This window comes from Bos grunniens, chromosome 8, assembly GCF_055505025.1.
Source record: "Bos grunniens cultivar Pamir isolate PY7600 chromosome 8, Bosgru_T2T1.0, whole genome shotgun sequence".
In the NCBI taxonomy this organism is placed as follows: Eukaryota; Metazoa; Chordata; class Mammalia; order Artiodactyla; family Bovidae; genus Bos; species Bos grunniens.
This window is the reverse complement of record NC_141172.1, coordinates 104,992,972-105,011,159: the sequence shown is the minus strand read 5'-3', so window position 1 is coordinate 105,011,159 and position 18,188 is coordinate 104,992,972. Positions and strand designations below refer to the sequence as shown.

At 46.1% G+C, this 18,188-nt stretch overlaps 1 protein-coding gene and 1 pseudogene across 3 annotated transcripts in view; both read right to left on the bottom strand.

The window, feature by feature from the left end:
- The window catches only part of PAPPA (pappalysin 1), a 267,221-nt gene that overhangs the window by 205,289 nt on the left and 43,744 nt on the right, over positions 1-18,188 (bottom strand). For 2 of the 3 annotated variants that reach the window (XM_086413907.1, XM_086413905.1), the window contains exon 3: positions 4,963-5,108. In XM_086413907.1, coding sequence (XP_086270033.1) covers positions 4,963-5,108 — 146 coding nt within the window. Of the gene's footprint in view, positions 1-4,962; positions 5,109-7,083; positions 7,275-18,188 lie in introns of those variants that run through there. The other variant, XM_086413906.1, reaches the window with a different exon arrangement.
- On the bottom strand, positions 3,519-4,054 carry LOC147367872 (ubiquitin-ribosomal protein eS31 fusion protein pseudogene; annotated as a pseudogene).

Here is an 18,188-nt window from a genome sequence, read left to right as displayed (position 1 = left end):
TCTCATGCCCTGACTCCTTGGTCCCAGCTCTCATGTTGCCTTCACTAATGCTGTGAAGTTGAGCAAGTTGATTGTCATCTCTGAATCCCATTTCCGAAGCTCTGTACCCTACGAGAGTGAATATTCATAAAGGCCAGCACTGGGCGTACTCACCATTATAACAGTGATAATAGTCAGTGTTTCTTGAGCATTTATTACATATTTTCAGGCCCTGTGTTCAGTGTTTCACATGTATAAGCACACTTAATCATCTCACAACCCCATGAGAGGGGCACTGACTCACAGAGAGGTGAAATAATTGGCCCATGATCAAATGAGTAAGTTGGGAGTTCAGATTTGAACCCAAGATCCTTGGGTTCCAAAGCCAGGGATCTTAATCAGTTCTGCTGCTAATGCCCACCACAGGCACAGACTATGGTATCTCATTAAGTAAATGTTGAATATCTGCTGAATGCCACCCCAATGAAAGAGGTTTTGCGAGGCCTAAGTAACTGTGTGTAAGTAGCCAGCATATCACCTTCCACACAGCAAGGGCCTTGTTCACTGTCTGACCACTTGGTACCCCAAGTGCACTCCAAGAACGGGCATCATCAGCTTCACCTGGAGGTGATCAGAAATGCAAACCCTTAGGCCCCACCCCAGACCTAAAGAATCAAAATAATAAGTCTTTTACCAACAGCCCCAGATGATTTGCCTGTATGTTCTAGTTTGAGAAGTGATAAACCACCCTACCTATCTTAAAAGAATGACCATTTCTACCCTTGGGCAGATAGACGGATCAGATCTCAGGAAAACCAATGGACAGCATGGTTCTGTGTTTGTTTTTAGCTCCTGGAGAAATACATACAGGTTGGCAGATAGATATTGCAGCTGGAAAACCCAAGTGTGTTTGAGGGAAGGTTACGCTTCAAGTCCGAGCACAGAGAATGAATAAAGAAGATGTGGTACATGTGTACAATGGAATACTGCTCAGCCATGAAAAAGAGTGAAATAATGCCATTTGCAGCAACACGGATGGATCTAGAGATTGTCACAGTGAGTGAAGTCAGACAGAAAAGCAGAAATACTGTATGACAGCCTAAGAAAGGGGCGTCATCAAAGAGGTGATACAAAACGAACTTACAGAACAGAAAGAGACTCACGGACTTAAGAGAATGTACATATGGTTGCCGGGGGAAAGGAACAGTTAGGGAGTTTGGGATGGTCATGTACACACTGCTATATTCAAAATGGATAAGCAACATGGACCTAGTGAATCGCACAGGCTACTCTGCTCAATGTTATGTGCCAGTCTAGAAGGGAGGGGAGAACGGATATAAGGATATGCATGGTTGAGGCTCTTCACTGCTCACCTGAAACCATCACAACATCGTTAATCAGCTATACCCCCCACCCAAAATAAAAAGTTAAAAAAAGAGAAAAGGCTTCACATCTGAGCCATCTGCAAGCGGTGGCTGTAAGTGCAGAGCAGCACATTACAGGAGAACGGTGAGGAGGGAGGCCCTTGCTATTCTCTGCTGGCAAGCCTGGAGCAAGCGTGGGGGGAGTTTTATCTCAGACTGAACTGCTGGGAGGGCAAGCTTGCTCAGTCATGGGGCTCATGGAGTCGATTAATTCTGAGCTGCTCAGAGCCTTCCAGCACAAAGATAAAGATGTATGAGGGGGTGTGTGTGCTTGCACGTGTATGTGTGAGAAGCGGCAGGCAGAGGCAGGGAGGAAGAGAAATTGAGACAGGAAATCTCTCTCAATTATTTTCTGTCAATCATAATATGAAACATAATCCCCTTCCCACCCAAGGCTTTTTCCAGGGATCATGGTGTAACAGCAGGAAAAGAGGGTGTGTATATATGATTCTAATAAATTGGGTTTGATTGGGCCTACTGCAGAGGAACTGCTCAGGATCAGCATGTCTCAGGACGGAGAGGTGGCAGCCTGGGAGGCCGGCTGGAGTTAGCCTGACATGGGTTGTAATCTTCATTCTGTTTTGCAATGGCTGTGTGATCTTGAGAAAGTAACTTTGCACCTCTGGCGTGTTCCGAAATAAGCAGCAGCAGCAGAGCACCAAAGATTCTCAGTCTCTCTGTGAAGCTGTAATATTGAGGTCAATGGAGAACGAAGCGGGGCAGGGTGCTGGCAGGGCCCCATAGGTGTTTCCAGGGGACAATGACAGGACTGCAGGCTCGATGTCCAGGCTGGGTCTCCCAGGCTCCCCTCTTCACAGAGCTTGAGGCCTGTTTCACTGCTTCTCTTAAAAGGTGAAATAACTTGAGGCTGACATCATCCTGAAATACTATAACATGCCGTGGATTTATAGCCTTCTGTATGCCTGGTCCTGAGCCAGTCTCTGAAATTCAAGGAATTATCAGGAGTATTTCTCTCTCACTATAGAAACTTGCTGCTCAACCATTCTAAGCTTCTAATCATGACCCTTTTGGTTGATTTTTCAAAAGGAGAGAATTTCAGCCCTGAGAAGGGTCTTCAGAGGCCCTCTAGTCTAACTTCCTCACTTAAAATCTGAAGACATTGAGACCTGGAGAGGAGAGAGACTTGCCTAAGGCCATCCTGTGAAGGGAAGTCACAGCTGAGAACAAGCCTATATGTTGGCTTTGGGCCAGCAAGATTCCCATACATCATGTAGGCATGTGATGCGAGTTAATCAGCTTCAGCTTGCCTAAGCTGCACACTCTCTTTCACCCAGCCCCTGTCTGTCTAGGTCCGTCTGTCTACCCATCCATCATCTATCTCATGGTTTCTCAACAACAGCACTGCTGGTGTTTGAGGCCGGGTAACTCTTTAACACAGGTATCACAGGAGACTCAGCGGCATCGCTGGCCTCTACCCACTCGATGCCAGTAGCATGGCCGCATTTGTGAAATCCAGAAATTTCACTCGACCTTGTCAAATGTCTCCCAGCACATAAAATCCTCCAGCTGAGAACTGCCAGCTATTTATTGTTGTCTCCATCTCTACGCAACCACACATATGTGTGTATGCACACACACACACAGACATACAAACTGGTTTCACTAAACAGCTAGCAGGAGATAGTGCTCTGGAGCCAACTAAGTCTACAAGTTAACACAACTTTATTGTTTGAAGTTGCAAAGTCCCTCAGCTCTAAGATATTGTGGATTTAGAGCAGCTACTGGACTCTGGCTATATCACTGGAAAATCAGACAGGCCTGAGGAAAGATCCAGCACTATCCCTCTGCTGAGCCCTAACATTCTTAGAAAAAGGTACCCATTGAGTCATTACTATTCACTGCTGTAAATAATAGGAACATTCTAACACATGCGAAAAAGCTAAATGAACCGCAGTGCCCTCACGCAATGGCATATTGTTGGTATTTAGTCATTAAGTTGTCTGACTCTTTTGCAACCCCATGGAGTATTTAGCCTGCCAGGCCCCTCTGTCCATGGGATTCCTCGGGCAAGAATACTGGAGTGGCTCAAGAATACTCCTGAGCCACGAGGGAAGCCCCCGATGGCATTTTACATGGCCATTAAAAATCTTGGTCTTTTTTTTGTTGTTGTTGTTAGCTCATATCTTTATTAACCAATACACAATTACTTGTCTTCTGGTTTGTTGAAACAATAGGTCAGACAACATTTGCCACAATAATGTCTGTCGAAGTGACTGGTCATAAAAACTCCAGCACCACATTCATCTGAGGGACACTCCTGGCAAAGGCGACTGATTGTGCCATTCTCATCCACCTTATAGTATTTCAGAACAGCCAATTTAACCTTCTTTCTCTTATGCTTGTTCTTCTTGGGAGTGGTGTAAGACTTCTTCTTCCTTTTCTTAGCGACACCACGAAGTCTCAACACTAGATGAAGAGTCGACTCCTTTTGCATGTTGTAGTCAGACAAAGTACATCCATCTTCCAGTTGCTTGCCAGCAAAGATCAGTCTTTGCTGGTCAGGAGGAATTCCTTCCTTATCCTGGATCTTGGCCTTTACATTTTCTACTGTATCCGAGGGCTCAACCTCGAAGAGTGATGGTCTTCCCCATCCGGGTCTTCATGAAAATCTGCATCTTGGCGGCGGTTCCACCACAGATGGCGGATCCGAAAGAAAATCCTGGTCTTTAGAGAACTGGACATAACTCAGAGACAGGCTTTTCTCTTGTGAAGTTAAGTGCAAGAAAAAAACTGGATGAGAAGCAACTTTGAAGACTGTTGCAACATGGGAAAACGTAGATGGCATAATATTAAGCGAAAAAAAAGGAACACAAATTTGCATCTATGCTATGATTTCAGATATGCACAAGTTAAAAAAATGCATATCTACATGCAGATGAGTACTGGTAGAGAACATGGAAAAACTGAAATTAAAGGACAACAGTGTTTGCTTACAGGGCCTGGTTCAGAAACCATTGTCATTTCTGACTTTTGGTGATTGCTTTGTATAAACACACGTCTTGTTTATGGATATGCATAATTTGAATGTAAGAAAAATTCCTGGTGGTGTCGGTGGATGGAACATGGAAGAACAGGGAGTTCTTGCAAACTCTCTGCTTCCTCCTTTCAAGCCAACCCATCACTGGCTGGCCCAGCACAAAGCCGTTACTAGGCTGAGAAGATACTTGCGTGAATGAAGAGGCAGGGGGTATACGGAGAAAGCAACCAGTGAACAGAGCTGGAAACCTAAATTCCAATTGTGGTTCTGCCCCTGATTTGGGTGTGACCTTAGATAAGCCCCATTCACTCTCCAGATTTTAGTTCCTCTGCTGGTAGAACAGAATTAATAGTATTGTGTTATTTTCAGAGCCTCACTTGACGGCTGACAGATAAGGAATGCTAAAGAGCTTTGCAATATTAAAAGAGATCAATAACTAAGTTGTTCGTTGTCTTTACCACCACTATCACCATCAGAATCGTGACCCCCATCATCATCTTCACTACTCAATGTATGCCTGTCCCAAGCCAACTTCTTCCTGAAGAAGTTTCCAGCTCTCACCTAAGTGCATCAGGGCCTCCTTGTCCCACGGCCAAGTTGCTACTCCTGCCAATTCCTCCTCTGAGGAGTTTGCAAAGAAGATATTGAGGTGTGTCGATCCATCCAGTCTAAGAATGTTCTTCATCTCATTAACATCCAAGTATGCTCTGTAAGAGAAAAAGAACCTTGGCTGTCATCATCATCCAAAAAAAAAGGTACTATTCAAATAACAGATACTCCCAGATTAACTGAGTCACACCGTGTGCCAGGCACCTGGCTAAGCACTTTATAAACATGACCTCATTGACTTCCCCCAATAATATTATACAGTAAGTGAGGTGATCACATTGTACAGACCAAAAAAAAAAAAAAAAGTCCTCGTGAGTTTGAGAAACTTGAAGGTTTCTCAGCTTATAAACAATAGCAGCGTTCAGTTTAGAACCTCAGTCAATCTAAAGGCAACAACTGTCCCTAGGCGCTCTGCTATATTGACTGATGACATCATATGGACATAGAGCGAGAAGAGACCATGGAAGAGATAACACATATTCTAATCCTGCCTTCTTTTCTACTTCATTCACTATGGACCTTGGACCATTTATTAGGCAAACATAAGCTACACTAGGAGGCCTGCTTTGCATCTCTCTTCCCATCTTGCAAGGGAGTGTGGTCCAAAGTGATTATACGGGTTGCCCAGAGTTGCAGAACTGGGTTTCAAGGTCAAGTCTCTCTGGCTTGGAAACATATGTTCTTTTCACTGGGGCACTTTCTACCTCCCATAGATGATTCTGCATTCTGTAAGCCTTTATTACTTTGTCCATAAAACAGGCCAAGGTATATATCACATTGGAGGCAGCCATCATTGCAAAAACCTAGACTATATACTGATGTCTTTGGAAAGTGGATTAATTCCACACACAATCATCATTAGGTCTTTAACACACAGAACAAACATGTCAGACAGAGAAAGAAATGGTCTTTGGAAAGAGACTGGCATATGCCAGGTGCTCAATAAATAGGAACACTTCCCTTGTGGAGTACGACTCTCTCTTCACAATAGGAGTTATAAAGTTTTTGGACCAGTCACAGAGTCAATGGATCACAGAGGGAGTTATCTTACCCCCCGTCATGCATCTTTCAGGTGGCGCTAGTGGTAAAGAACCCGCCTGCAATGCAAGAGATGCAGGTTTGATCCCTGGGTCAGGAAGATACCCTGGAGAATGGGATGACTACCGACTCCAGTATCCTTGCCTGGAGAATACTAGAGCCTGGCGGGCTGCAGTCCATGGGGTCGCAAAGAGTTGGACACAACTGAAGCCAGTGAGCACACATGCGTGCATATTCCCTCTTGGGATACTTGGGAACAGCTAATAAGCATTTTTGGAGTGAAGTTAGAAATGAATCAATGACAAAAACATATATAAATAAGCAAGCAGTCAGCCTGGTGTAGTAGGTGAGATAAAACCTGTGAATAATGATCTTTAGTGGTTCAGATGGTAAAGAGTCTGCCTGCAATTTGGGAGACCCAGGTTCAATCGGTGGGTTGGGAAGATCATCTGGAGAAGGGAATGGCACCCCATTTCAATATTCCTGCCTGGAGAATCTCATGGACAGAGGAGCCTGGCGGGCTATAGTCCATGGGTCACAAAGAGCTGGGGACGACTGAGAGACCAACAATGATCATTAATGTTTGCTGGGTCCTTCTCTGTGGTCCCTCACTCCATGGATAATCACCTTTAGTCTTCATTACACTGAGGAAGGTGGTATGGTTATCCCCATTTTCCAGATGAAGAAAAAGAGGCTCCCGTAACTTCAGACATTGCTTGGGTCACACAGCTAGCTGGAATCCCTTTTCCACCGTGCTGCCTCTCCAGGGAGGGGGAGGCGGTGGGGCTGGCACAGAGCCTGGCCAGCAAAACACTAATGATGCCACCTTTCTCTTTTCTTCCTGGGGTCACAGAAGAAGCTCCCCACATGTGAAGCAGTAAAGCCAGAGGGCCCCAGCGGGGCCTGTGGGACCCTGTCTTCCCCTTGAGCCCCATATGACTCTGCTCCCACCCCTGAATTTCCCACAGTGTGCCGTCGGCAACATCTGCCTCCCCCGTGCCCCCATGATGCATTATCCTCAGTGCCTTTACTCACGCTGCTCCTCTCAAGGACTCAGCTCCTCTGATGAACGAATCCAACGTCTGTGCCGGCATCACTCCTCCGGGAAGCCTTCCCCGATTGCCACCTCACCTCTCTCTCTTCTACCGTCTCTGTACCCCTCCACCTCGTATGAGCACGCACACTCACACCACTCCACATACTCCACTGGTCTGTATCTACCACTGTCTGTGGCTCCCTGGAGGCTGGGAATGTGCCTAATTCATCTCTGTTTATCACCCAGTTCCCAGCACAGGGCTTGACCGTTGGCAAGCACTCAGGAGATCTGGATGGAGGGGAATTACATTGGGAAAGAGAAAATCTAAAACGTTGAGGCCCCAGTCTCAGCTGCAGCTTTCTTCCTATAAGGCTTCAGCTTCCTTATCAATACACTGGGGTTAGGAACAGATGCCCAGTGCTTCATGGGGCACTTCTGTGGGTCACGAACCTGTGCCTCCACTCTGGGGGAAGAGAATACGTCTGAAACCTACAGTGCCCTCCCGGCTCCACGTGTGATCAAGAGCCCATGATTAGTCATGGGACCATAATTTTTCCAGCTTTTCAATTACCAAAAAAAAAAAAAAAGTTGCACATGTGTTGGAGATACAAGCAAGGCCTGGAGAGGTCACACCTGTGTCTAGGCTGAGCTGACCAGTAATTCCGAGGACAGAAGCTGAGATATTGACCCAAAATCTCACTGCTATACCTCTGCTCCCCTCAGCTTCTGAGCTGAGAAGCCTTGTGAGGAGTTTGAACGAGTCTTCTCTGTGATCCGAGTAGAAATGAGGAAGGTTAAGGACAACACATCGTAAATTCTTGCTGCATGCCAGCCCGTCCTAGCTATACCTGCTGTCTCACCTCTGTGCACAATCTGAAGCCACGGGGCAGAGCATGGAAGATGACCTGTTCTCAAGCCAAACTCCTGGGTTTGAATCCAGCTCTTCCCCTGGATGTTTGGGTCCCCCTGGGTTATTTACTTAACTTCCCGTGTCCCCGTCTCTTTATACAGAAGATAAAGATGCGAACAGTATCCACCTCGTCGAGTTGGTCTGAGGATTTGGGACATTAATAAAGGAAGTGTAAAGGGCTTAGAATAACCCCTGGCATGCAGAAACCCTGGGTAAATGTTTAGCCATTTCCAGTATTCATCCTGGTCCTACAGATGAAGGAACAGGGGTTCAGAGATCATATAAATACTGACAAGGCCAAGTCCAAATCTCGACATGTTCAACTCTTCCTTCCACTTCACCCTCAATCCCGAGCCCTCTCAGGACCACAGGGAAAGGAAACACCAAGTGGGAGCGGAGTGAAAACACCAAGACGCCGAGGCTTCCCTGGGTCGGCCCTTCCCACGCAATTTATTATTTTCTAATTGATTTGCCCATTTCCACCTACCACTCTCTGGTGCAGAGAACACACATATTATTAGAGAAAGTCACCTCTTTGTCCCATGGCTCCAGGCTGAGAAAGCTTCAGGAGAGGAAGAGGGGGCGGGGCAGGGGCAGGGAGATGTTTTAATTGGTTGTTTATTCTGATGTAATTGCAGAAACCAATCTTTTCGGTGGGTGACATTCATCCTGGCTCAAGGACGGTATGTGGGATATTAAATAAATAGACTCCCTTGCTTGTATATATATATATATTTTGTTTTGTTTTTTGGTTTTTGTTTTTCACACTTTGAGAAGCTCCTGTTTCCCTAAAGAGATGGCCCCTTTCCTCTCCAGTTATTTTTTGGGGGACCCACGCAAAGGAGAATAGTTCTGTGGCTAAAAGATTTTGTTCTGCTAGCTCAGGTCCTCCCGCCAGTTCAGAGCCAAGCTGGGTGTTTCCCAAAAGTATCAGGGGAAAATCTTGGGGACAGGAGTCCATGTATTTAACTTCCTCCTCCATCTCTTTAAGCTCTGCTGGACTTCCCTGGTGGCACAGTGGGTAAGACTGCACCTGTCAGAGCCGGGGACACGGGTTTGATCCCTGGTCCGGGAAGATTCCATATGCCTCGGGGCAACTAGGCCCAGGTGCCACAACCACTGAGCCTGCACTCCAGGGCCCGCGAGCCGCGACTGCTGAAGCCCACACACCTGGAGCCTGGGCCCTGCAGCTAGAGAAGCCATCGTTATGAGAAGGCTCCCCCCGCCCCGCTGCCAACCAAGGGTAGCCCCCATTTGCCACAACTAGAGAAAGCCCACACATAGCAACAAAGACCATGCATTACCAAAAACAGTTAATTTTTAAGAAAACGTTTGCTAAAAAAGAAAGAAAGAAAAGGTTTGCTTATTCCCTTTGCAGATGGATGGAAGAGAGAGCACAGGAGGTCACACTGAGAAGGACCATTCAGAGTTGACGGAGATGGATGCTAAGAAGAGTAAAAGGGTTTGCTGAGGGCCACTTGCTCTCCGTTTTGTTACCATGGGGAGGTTGGTCCCCTGTGGACGCTCTAAATTGGCCAAATTTCTTTAAAAAAAGCAATTACCTCCCTGCAATTCATCTAAATCCCAAACTGTGTGTTTATTAATTTATGTGCAGGTTCTACTTGGCTGGACAGTAGATCCGGATCCACAGGCAAGTTGCTTCGCTTCTCTGAGTCTCAGCTAGCTCATGGGGCTACCAGAGGGCTGGACCGAGCCAGCTAAGCACCATTCTGGCACAGACCTCCCCCCACCACCCTGCATTTTCTGGTCTCCTATTATTTCTCTTATCTCCTCCTAGTGGGAAAACCACCTCCAGGCCACTCTCTGGTCTCAGCCTGCAGTGTCTCCTGCCTACCACCCACTCTTCTTCTTCCCCCTACAACCTCCCACCTGTGTTCTTACAATTTCCTCATCCCAAGAACCTCTGGGCTTGCCCAGTGATGCCCGCTCCTGAAGCACGTCCGTCAGTCTCTCTTCTCTGCCTTACAAGCTCCCTGAATCTCAGCCTTTAAATTCTTTCCCTCCCTGCTAGGCTCAGTTTACATGCAGTGCATGCCACGTGTCTGCTCCTGACCACTCTCCCCTGTGAGGTGGGGCAGTGATGTCCACCCATCAGGGCTGTCAGCAGGACTAGAGGCAGAAGAAAGTGTTCTCCCACAGTGCCTGGCTCATTCGAAGGCACTCATTGATTAGCCGAGGCTATTTGTATTGCATTATTACTATGTTAATTACAAGGACAATTATTAGCAACACCAAAATCAACAGTATCAACCTCTAGCTGAAAATGATTTCACCCTCCTCAGAGGCTCCTAATTTTGATTCTAGTTTCTATTATCCTGCTCGATTATCGTCGCTGTACTTTCCATCAGTCTGCAATAAGCTTCAAACTTATAAGCCGTGTCTTTATCCTCTCTTTATCGCCTACACCTTTCCTTCAAGATACGAGCTCTCTCTGGTTGGCAACTTTTGAGCACCTCTCTTGTAAGCTTCCCAGATGGTGCAGTGGTAAAGAATCTGCCTGCCAACACAAGAAATGCAAAAGACGCAGGTTCCATCCCTGGGTCGAGAAGGTCTCCTGGAGGAGGAAATGGCTACTCGCTCCAGTATTCTTGCCTGGAGAATTCCATGAACAGAGGAGCCTGGTGGGCTGCAGTCGATGGGGTCGCAAAGAGTCAGACAAGACTAAGTGCCTGAGCATACACATATTCACATACACTCGTAAACTGTGTAACTTCAAAACAGGATGAGGAAGTCCAGGGGTCAGGGAAGTGAAGTGAAGTGACTTGCCCAAGGTATCAAGTAAGGAGTGGAAGGCCTCTAGTCACTAGCCTATGTATGACAGCACTTTGGTACCAACAAACGAAGTTACCTCTCCCTTTGAGGCGGGAGGGGCATAGTTCCTTGCAAGGGGGCACAGTGTGGAGAGTTAAGCGTGGGGAGGATTGTAGCATCCACCCTCCATTTCAGCTGCACACCCCTGTGCAGAACCTGACTGCCTGGATTTCTGGCCCATTCCCACTATGCTCAGCTGTCTAGGTTGCAGCTCTGAGTCCCCATCTATTCAGTGAGCTTGTGAACTACCAGCATTTTCCAAATCGAGGTCTATGGAAAGCTAAATCCACAAGAAGCAGCGGCATATTTAAAGGAAAAAAGAATTTCCAAGTCAGATGGTTTTAGGACATGCTCTGTTAAACAAGGTTCAATACATATATTTTTTTAATTGCAAGAATTTTCAGAGCCTTTAATATACAAAATGGGAGTAAGACAGAGCGTATGAAGTATTCCCAAACACATTTGACCATAATCCTTTTTCTCCCGCCCCACGGCTGCCCTTGCCAAAAATCAAATAACAGCACAACCAACTGAGCTTGGGAAATGCTGGGCTCAGTTGGAAAGTCCCTTCTCACTCAGATCCTCTCCCGACTGCCTGTCAAGAGAGGTGTCTTGGTGTCTCTTTTCTCCCTGTGCAGCCTTGTACCTGGCTCCTCCTGTGAGGGTTGTGAGTCCCCTGGAATGTCAGTTTCAGAACGGGGCCTGGCCAAGGCGTTCTCATGGCTTTTACCCTTCTGCCAGAACTACATTTCAAAGCCATGAGAGCAGTCCTGGAGGGAGATCAAAGCTCTCTCAACTCAACTGTCATTAGAATATTTTCTTTATGCATCTCACTCGCTCGTGAGTGCCAACAACATATTTCCTAAATGCACTGGCCTGAGATGCTACAACTCGGTAATAATCTCAATGAGAGGGCTGTCAGGGCCTGTTTTATTGAATGAGAAGCAAAAGGGAACTGCGTTCAAAATGCAGAACAACAACAACAGTCTCTCCAATGGAGTCATGAAAGCATCAAGTTTTTCTAACTCTAGACCGTAAGGCACTAGCTTCCCTATTTTCAAGACGGTGAGAGACAAGGTACAATGAGCTCAGGTCAAGACTGTGTCTCTATTACCACTCAAAGCAAATGGACTCCCCGCAGCAGAAGTGATGGCTGAGCTCTTTGAGGATTGCCAAGCCAAAGTCCCGCTCCCTGGACCCTTGATGGGCACAGGCAGGTTATGGGAATGGTGCTGTCCACCTGTAAATACTGTCTATTTGAAGAGGCTTTGTCTGAGCTGCTCCTGGCTGAGAATGGGCTATTTCCAAGCTAGAGGCTCTTTCAAAGTAAGGGGAAGCACAGTAGAGTGCTACAGAAAAACTCTTCTGTTTTTAAAAGTGAAATTTGTTTAACTATGACAGCATAATGTTTACCCACTCAATGGACACAAACTTGAGCAAACTCTGGGAGCTAGTGAAGGCCAGGGAAGACTGGCATCCTGTAGTCCATGGGGTCGCAAAGAATCGGACACAACTTAGCGACTGAACGACAACAACGTTTAAATAGAATACCTTAGATCCTTATCCTCCTGTAGCCCATGTAGAGAACAGTCTCACACAGTAAACTCTGTTAACTACACGATTAAATGTTCTCCGATGGATTTCTAGATGGAAATGTTCTGGACTTAAGTCTATTCTTCACGCAATGATATGACAGCGGAGCGTACGTATGTCAAAGTCACACATACGTATTCACTATTTGCTTTTTGTACTCACTATTTTCTTCTGGCATTATACACCAAGACCTACCTAACTACTGTCATCTCTGGCCTTATTTTTCTTTTGGAAAAAAAAAAAGCCATATTTTAAGACAGAGATAGAATAGGGTTCAAATCCTCCGTCTTCTAGCAAGTGACCCTGTGACCTTGGAGAAGGGACTCAATCTCTCTGAACCTCAATTTCCCTATCTGTAAAATGGGGATTTTAATATTCAACCTAGAAATGGGAATATAAAAATCCAAAGTGGTAATACACAAGAAAGTCCCTAAAAGACTGCTCAACTCATGAAAAGGCCCTAAGATGCGCAGTTTTATTTAAGTAGCTCATGGAGCTGGGGGCTTCCTTGCTAGTTCAGTGTTAAAGCATCTGCCTGCCATGCAGGAGACTGCCTACAAGGCAGGAGCCACGCGTTCAATCCCTTGGTCAGGAAGATCCCCTGGAGAAGGAACCCACTCCAGTATTCTTGCCTGGGAAATCCCATGAACAGAGGAGTCTGGCAGGCTATAGTCCATGGGATCTCAAGAACTAGACACAACTTAGGAATTACACCACCACCATCACTATGGAACTAGAGGAAACTGGTCTTGGATCCCAATGTTTATCGTGTCTCCTTTCCATCGTGTACCCTGGTTCCACCACTGGACCAATGTGTTTATCTTCCTCATAGGCAGCTGCCCCATTTCTACAACTCACAGAAAAAGTCCTATAACATCGCCCATTTCCAAATTCTGATTGCAGCCTGTCATTCCCATGGAAGATCTCAAGTCCGTGAGGCACTCCTCCACTTTCAGAACACACCAGACCATTTGAAAGTGATTATCAAATATAAAGATCAAAGCCACTCAATGCAAGTCATTAAAACAAGATAAACCTCAGAATGTTTATTGCATCCATATCCGTGTTCCAAATAACAAGCTTTCTCCAAACTGTGACCAGTTCTAAAACCTGGATGTTGTACTTTTACCCCAAGGGGCCTAATGATCTGGACTTTATTCTCCTCCTCAGTTTCATTGTCAGAAATGCCTAAATCTGTTCCTCTTGTGTGTAAGAAGAGGTAAAGAAAAAACACTTGAAGAGTTGACTTAAATTCTCAGAATCCTGAATGATTGGTTTCAAAGATAATAACTCTTATATGGAAGCTTGACACACAATCTAAGAAAAATGGAACAGCAGCAATCAAAGATCAATTGAAAATTGATCATTTTTTCAATTCTTTTACTGAATGAGTCATTCTTTCATTATCTATCCTTTAGCCTCCCTCCCTTCTGGTCTGCCTGCTTTCATTCTTTACTTCTTAACTTCCTTTCTCCTTGTATATGATTCATTTTTTTTCCTCTTTCATTCTTCAATGCTTATTGAGATTATATTATATACTATACTTTAAGCTGGAAGTTGGGCATAAAATATGAATGAGAAACACTTTTCTCTATCAAAGAGCTAGCAGTTTTATGAACGAAGCAGGACAAATTATTGGATGATCACAACACGATGTGATAATACTAATAAAACCTACCATTTGGGGGAGTTTACTATTATACACACTGACACTGCTTAAGTCCTTTTTTAAATTGTCTCTTTGAAGCTTTACAAAAACCTTATGTGTTAAGTATGAGTATTCCCATACTTGCAGGGGAAGAAACAAGGGTTCAGTGCGGGGGACACCACTTTCCAAAGATCCTCCTTTGCACTCATAGGATGTAAGTCACACAATACAATCTCTAGTGGATCCCACACACTTTAACCATTGGTCTCTTACCTTTGCCTCTGATATGTGTTATGACAGAGCGAGTGCTGAATGTGATGGAAGCACAGAAGGATGGCATTTACCCAGGTGAAGGCGGGGGGAGATACCATTGTGGTTTTCACAGGAAGAGTACAGCTTGGACCAAGTGTGGGAGACAGAGCAAAAGGGGCCTGGAAACACATAAGAAGAAGGGGGTACAACAAGTCCTCGGTCTCAAATCTGGGACCACGGGAGTAATTTTACAAGAGGCAGCTGGAGGGGTCAGCAGTGGCCACATCAGGAAGGGCCTTGTACACCAGGCTGTGGAGGATGGGCAATGTTCTGCAAGCTTTAAGCAGACCCTGGCAGACTTTTATGGAAGAGAACAAAACAATCTGGTTCATGTTTTCCAAAGAGCCTTCTGGAGGAATGTGGAAGATGGACTGGAAGAGGGATGAAAGTAAAGGCATCGGCGGTGGCTTGCAGACACGGGGTTGGATGTGAGCATGTCTGCTGCTGCCGCTGCTGCTAAGTCACTTCAGTCGTGTCTGGCTCTGTGTGACCCCATAGATGGCAGCCCACCAGGCTCCCCCATTCCTGGGATTCTCCAGGCAAGAACACTGGAGTGGGTTGCCATTTCCTTCTCCAATGCATGAAAGTGAAAAGTGAAAGTGAAGTCGCTCAGTCGTGTCCGACCCTCAGCGACCCCATGGACTGCAGCCCACCAGGCTCCTCTGTCCATGGGATTTTCCAGGCAAGAGTACTGGAGTGGGGTGCCATTGCCTTCTCTGGTGAGCATGTCTAAGGAGAGGTATTTATGCTCAAGGGTCATTTGATGTTTGGTGGGGTCAGGAGTGAGAGCAGGTGAAATGATGGGTCTGGCTTCTGACGAGGTCTGCTGGAGCGTTGCTCTTTTATGATTCTCAGATTCTATATATCAGCTGCCCACTCCCATCCCCCATTGCTGCCCTAAACTCTAGGTCCACCAGTTCTGTTTTTCTGGGGCTGTCAATACACGTGGAAGGTCAAGGTCCACCCCCAGGAAAATCACAGGCCTGCAGAATAGGATCCTAGTGAAACCAGGAGACGGGTGGGATTGAGAATCGTGAGGATATGGACAGGAGGAGAGGAGGGTGCTGATTCAGAAAGGCAGGGAGGATCAATGGACAGGTTCGCAGATCTCTGGATCGTCTTAAAAATTGACGTGAAAGTAGCAATCTCTCATTCTGACAAATAAATACAGTATTCAAAAGGTGAGACTCCCATACACGCTGTCCCTCATATCACAAAATAATGGGTACTGATGTAGGACTCTAAAGGAAGGAATAAAATAATCTCAGAATAAAGGACACCAATTTAAAAGGAATACCTTTTATCAAGAACTACTCAGCTCCTATTTTTCTCATTTCTCACTCTGAAAAAGGCTTCTAGAGACTTGTGGAATGGAAAGCAGAGTGTCCGACACCTGGTTCCTGGCAAGCTCAGCTCCATTCACTTGGTTAATGTGCCCCATCCTTCCAGACCCAGCCTAGAAGCGACTCTGACCCCTGATGAGTCAGGCACCCACCCTTGCTTCCCTCAGCACCTTGGACTTCGCCACAGCAGTACTTCTCCAACTAGCTACTTATTTACCTGCAGGAAATTCCATGAGGGCAGAATCACACCTATCTTGTGAAATGCTCTTTGTAACCCCAACACCTCACACAGTGCTTACACATAGTAGAGATGCCCCCCTGCCCCCCCACCCCACACACACATGAACAAACCATCACTCTCCTAACATCTTCTCCTGGGGTTCTACAATCTCTGCTTTGATAGCCCCAGGGACTCCGAGCTTACTGATTTTCAGGGAAGCCATGAAACTGGAAGAATCCCCTGATCTGTAAGGAAGACCAACAGTTGAACTGTGATGGTGTGTTCGAAAGTAGGAGGACGGTGATATGGTGATTGTACATCGAATCACTGCTCTCACAACAGTAACGCACAGTTCCAGGGCCCTCAGCTATCTCTCTCCAACCCCTCACTTTCTTCTCAGAGGATCAAAACCACGATTGATAAATAATACAACTGACCACGCTGAGAAGGATATACACCGCTCGCTGACAGCCCTGTGGTTGGTCTTACACTTGATGTTCAGTTAAATAAAGACAAATTGCCTCTATGTTGCAAGCTGTAGCAGCCATAGAAGTCTAAGGACAGGTGGCAATCTCATTAGACTGTCATTTCACTCTAATTTTTAACCATTTAAAATTTAAATGATGTGAAGATTGACCCCACACATTCATAGTTGGGCAGATCTGAGCAAGATTCACAACATTACCTTCAATGTGAGTCAATATGGCAGCTTCTGGGTGTTAGTCTGGGCCCACACACATCACCTTGTTGTCGTCGTTCAGTCACTCAGTCGTGTCCAACTCTTTGTGACCCCATGGACTGCAGCATGCCAGGCTTCCCTGTCCTTCACCATATCCTGGAGTCTGCTCAAACTCATGTCTGTTGATTGAGTCAGTGAGGCCATCCAACCATCTCATCCTCTGTTGCCCCCTTCTTCTCCTGCCCTTAATCTTTCCCAGTATCAGCTGAAGCTGAATGGTTCTATGAAGACCTACAAGACCTTCTAGAACACCACCAAAAAAGATGTCCTTTCCATCATAGGGGAGTGGAATGCAAAAGTAGAAAGTCAAGAGGTACCTGGAGTAACAGGCAAGTTTGACTTTGGAGTACAAAATGAAGCAGGGGGAAGGTTAACAGAGATTTTTTTGCCAAGAGAACACATCAGTCATAGCAAACCCCTCTTCCAACAATACAAGAGACAGATCACCTAACCTTAGGCAAATCATAGACACATCTAAAGTGCTACCCAGTCATTCTAGTAGATGAGTGTCATCTCTCAGAGATCCATACCATCTCTGCATGATCCTGCACAAGCCTAGTTAGTAACTTCCACAAACTTGGGTCTCTTGAGGGATTTAAAAAAGAGACAGCTCTCCAAGGGTCATGTGAAAGTCAGGGTTCAAAGATGGGGAAATAATGCTGGAAAGTATGACACTCTATGTCAGGCTGTCGAAAGAAGAATTAAATTCAAATTGATTTTTGGAAAGAGGATGCCACGTTCGGGGCCTGAGGGAAAAGAGAAGAGCAGAGGTGCAGACTGCCCAAGGTGGGGCTCTTTCCTGAGGCTTCTACTGGGACCGGGGTGACAGTGGGAGGGCTTTTTTTTCCAACTTGTCACAGAGTATAATTGTTCCTTCATTGCTGCTCTCTACGTGTCCTGCTCAATTAAACATGGGGCCTGGCAGATCCTTTGAAGGTAGGGACTGTCTCTCATTTCCCTGAATGTCCCCAGCGTCAAGGGTTTGTGCTTTCCAATAGTCAGCGCCTCTCCCCTTCCATTTTTTTTTTTTCCCTCTAGCCCCAGTCCCCGCAAGCCTGGACTATAATGCCTGAGCATGCAACAGTTCTCCGAGCTCGTCTGTCCCAGTCCTCCCATTTCACAGAGGCAGAATTTGAAGTCAGAGAAGTGACTTATTCCTTTCTGGCTTTGAAGTTACTTGGAAGGATCTAGTCACTTCCTTCCACACGCTCTGCCAATCCACAGGCAGACTCCCTCATGTCTGCCTTCCCCCGACTCTGGAAGATTCTGAGACACTCCAGGCTTTGGTGGAGTGACAGTCACCACTGCCCTCGGTGGCCATCAACGTGGGTCAGTAGCGAGACGCCAAGCTCAAGTATGAGAGCTGTGGCTGGCTGTCTGAGCTCCAAAAAGGCCGGAATCAACAAACATCAGAAGCTTGAAACGGAGGACACGAACCCCCTCACCTTCAATCCATCATCACCAGACCCACAAAACGACATAGACTCTGGGAAACAGGGAGAAAGAG